Source organism: Cynara cardunculus, assembly GCF_001531365.2.
Source record: "Cynara cardunculus var. scolymus isolate 2C chromosome LG 2, CcrdV1, whole genome shotgun sequence".
NCBI lineage: Eukaryota > Viridiplantae > Streptophyta > Magnoliopsida > Asterales > Asteraceae > Cynara > Cynara cardunculus.
In genome coordinates, this window is record NC_037529.1 from 10,181,139 (window position 1) to 10,183,450 (window position 2,312).

The 2,312-nt window shown below is 33.1% G+C and overlaps 1 protein-coding gene across 1 annotated transcript; it reads right to left on the bottom strand.

The window, feature by feature from the left end:
• Window positions 1–202: 202 nt before the first annotated feature.
• On the bottom strand, window positions 203–1,116 carry LOC112507653 (EG45-like domain containing protein). Its single transcript, XM_025112311.1, has 3 exons — window positions 952–1,116; window positions 595–853; window positions 203–483 (listed from the first exon to the last, which is right to left on the bottom strand). Exons 1-3 carry the CDS (start codon window positions 1,055–1,057, stop codon window positions 477–479), a joined length of 372 nt encoding a protein of 123 aa, XP_024968079.1. The 5' UTR covers window positions 1,058–1,116; the 3' UTR covers window positions 203–476.
• Window positions 1,117–2,312: the final 1,196 nt, after the last annotated feature.

Below are 2,312 nucleotides of genomic sequence, written 5' to 3' on the forward strand. Positions count from 1 at the left end.
CGACATTGTATGCAACAATTACCCGGTAAGTGCTTACCATGGTAAGAGTCGTCGCTCTCACTTACAGGGTAAGACTCTTAGTTCTTTGTCTCGCTCTTATGGTCCTTATCATATTCATCCGGTAAGGTAATGTGATCAGGTAAGCGTTTAGTAAACAGCCCCTAAGCTCTAAAGATAATTTAACCGGTAAGATATTAGATTTGCTTCAAGTAGTCATCGGTTCGAATTCTTTCAAAATCACTGAAGGTTTGACTATGGGATCACAAGATGTGCACAAACTCATCAAGACATCCACGATTCTCCAAGAAGACATTTTTTATTGCCTATGAAATAAAAGTAGATGTAACTAGTTTTATTTTCATAATTCTATTAATTATGAGACAAATACAACGTTTATCCCTTCAATCATTATCGCTTATTCATCTACCCTCCTTATCGAACTCATTCGAGAGCTTATTCTCCATTTCTTCATATTTTCATATCCTGAATATCACAACAACCACAACAACAAAATATAGTTAAATACTTACATTTATTCACACTTCGGGTTTTGAGATCAAGAAATAAGAAAACTTAATCGGGATGAATAATTACTGGGTATAATCAATGTTGATTCTTCCGACACTAGGATCGGCAATAACGGAGAACGCCTCTTGTGAAAGGTCGATTCCATTTGGTCCACATCCTGGACAAAGATCAACAACCGTAACATCAACGGTGCCGCCTTTGCATGATCTTGGGCCGGTGCACCTCACTCTATACCTCCTTCCACATGCTGCCTTATTGGCGAATAGACCGCTATTCACCGCCGCAATCATATTACCGTGGTCTTCATCACCATAACATGAAGATGCTACAACAACATAATATAAACTCAATTAAAAACAGGACATTAATCAACGTTTTTTTCAGGTATCAAGGTTGTATTATAACTAAATAAAATAAACTTACGTTTATACACAGTGTAATAAGTGGCTTCCCCAGCAATAGCGTGGGCAATAGACGTGAGACATGCAACCATGCCGATCAAAATCAGAGCTCTAATCACCAAACCCATTTTTGATAAGGCTTTTCGATAAATTCTAAGAATATCCAAGAATTTATAAAACTTTAAAATTAATTCTGATGAATAAAATCACAACAAATCCACAATTTATAAGAAAAAAAAAAGGAGGCTTACTTGACGTAATTGTATACAACTTTTACATTTCAAATGGTTTGGAGGTTTGTTATAAGTCAAGGTGGCTAAAAGAATTTCTAATTTAATTTTTTATTATTTATTCTTCATCATTAATCATATATACATCTGTGTGTATATGTTTATTCTTTGTAATTAAAACTAATACGTTTTGGTTGATTTTATATGTATCTACTTTAGACTATGGTATGTCATTTTACTCAAACTTTTATCAGATAAACGCTTATCGGTAAGAGTCAACATTATAATTCATTTTACTGGTTAAGATTATAATCCATCGAAATGGTATTGTATGCAATAATTTACCCGATAAACGCTTACCGGGTAAGAGTTGTCACTCTTACTTACCAGATATAACTCTCCATTCTTATCAGTGCTCTTATCAGGTAAGATTTTCGGCTCTTGTTATGTTCATACGATAGGATAAATGACCCGGTACGGGTAAACATCTAGTAAACGATCTCCAAGACGACTTTATCTCTATTTGACTTTTCATTGTTTTGGAGCATCTTCTTTAAGCATTACACACTCTGTGGTGTTTTCAGAACAAATGCATTTTTGATAGTTCTGGTATTTTTTGCATAGTTTTTTTTTTTCTCAATTATGATAACAAGAAACCAATTACTATCTGATGGTAATATTTTCTAGGATTTATGTGTTGCACAAAGAAAAAGCCATACATGTACTAAGGGGGTGTTTGGGATTACTTATAAAAACAATTTATTGACTTATCTTGGTGAAGATCCGATAATAAACATTTTTGAGTGTTTGGATAAACAACTTATACCGGTGCCAAACCGGTAATAAGAAGAAGTTAAGTTAAACTATTCTAACTTATAATAAGTTGATAAGAACTTTTGTAGAAAAACATAAGTTGTTTCAAATAAGCAGTCCCAAATACCCCCTAACTTGAATGCCATAGATCCATGATGAATGATGATGCTGAAAACTTTGTTTTAGCTATCAACCCAAACAAAACAGATTGGATCGAATTATGAATACGAAGATCAACCTGTTACATATTAACTGATAAATTCATCCATTAATTATTAACATAATTTTACCTTCTTCCTATGTTTTGTTTAATTTTAACCATATAAAATAGTTAATCAAA

What these genes read in the sequence shown, in the direction of transcription:
- LOC112507653 (XM_025112311.1), bottom strand. Translation starts at nt 1,057, where the DNA reads ATGGGTTTGGTGATTAGAGCTCTGATTTTGATCGGCATGGTTGCATGT. An exon ending in TTATTACACTGTGTATAAAC is followed by an intron (nt 854 to 951) that starts GTAAGTTTATTT and finishes ATGTTGTTGTAG; the next exon opens with CATCTTCATGTTATGGTGAT.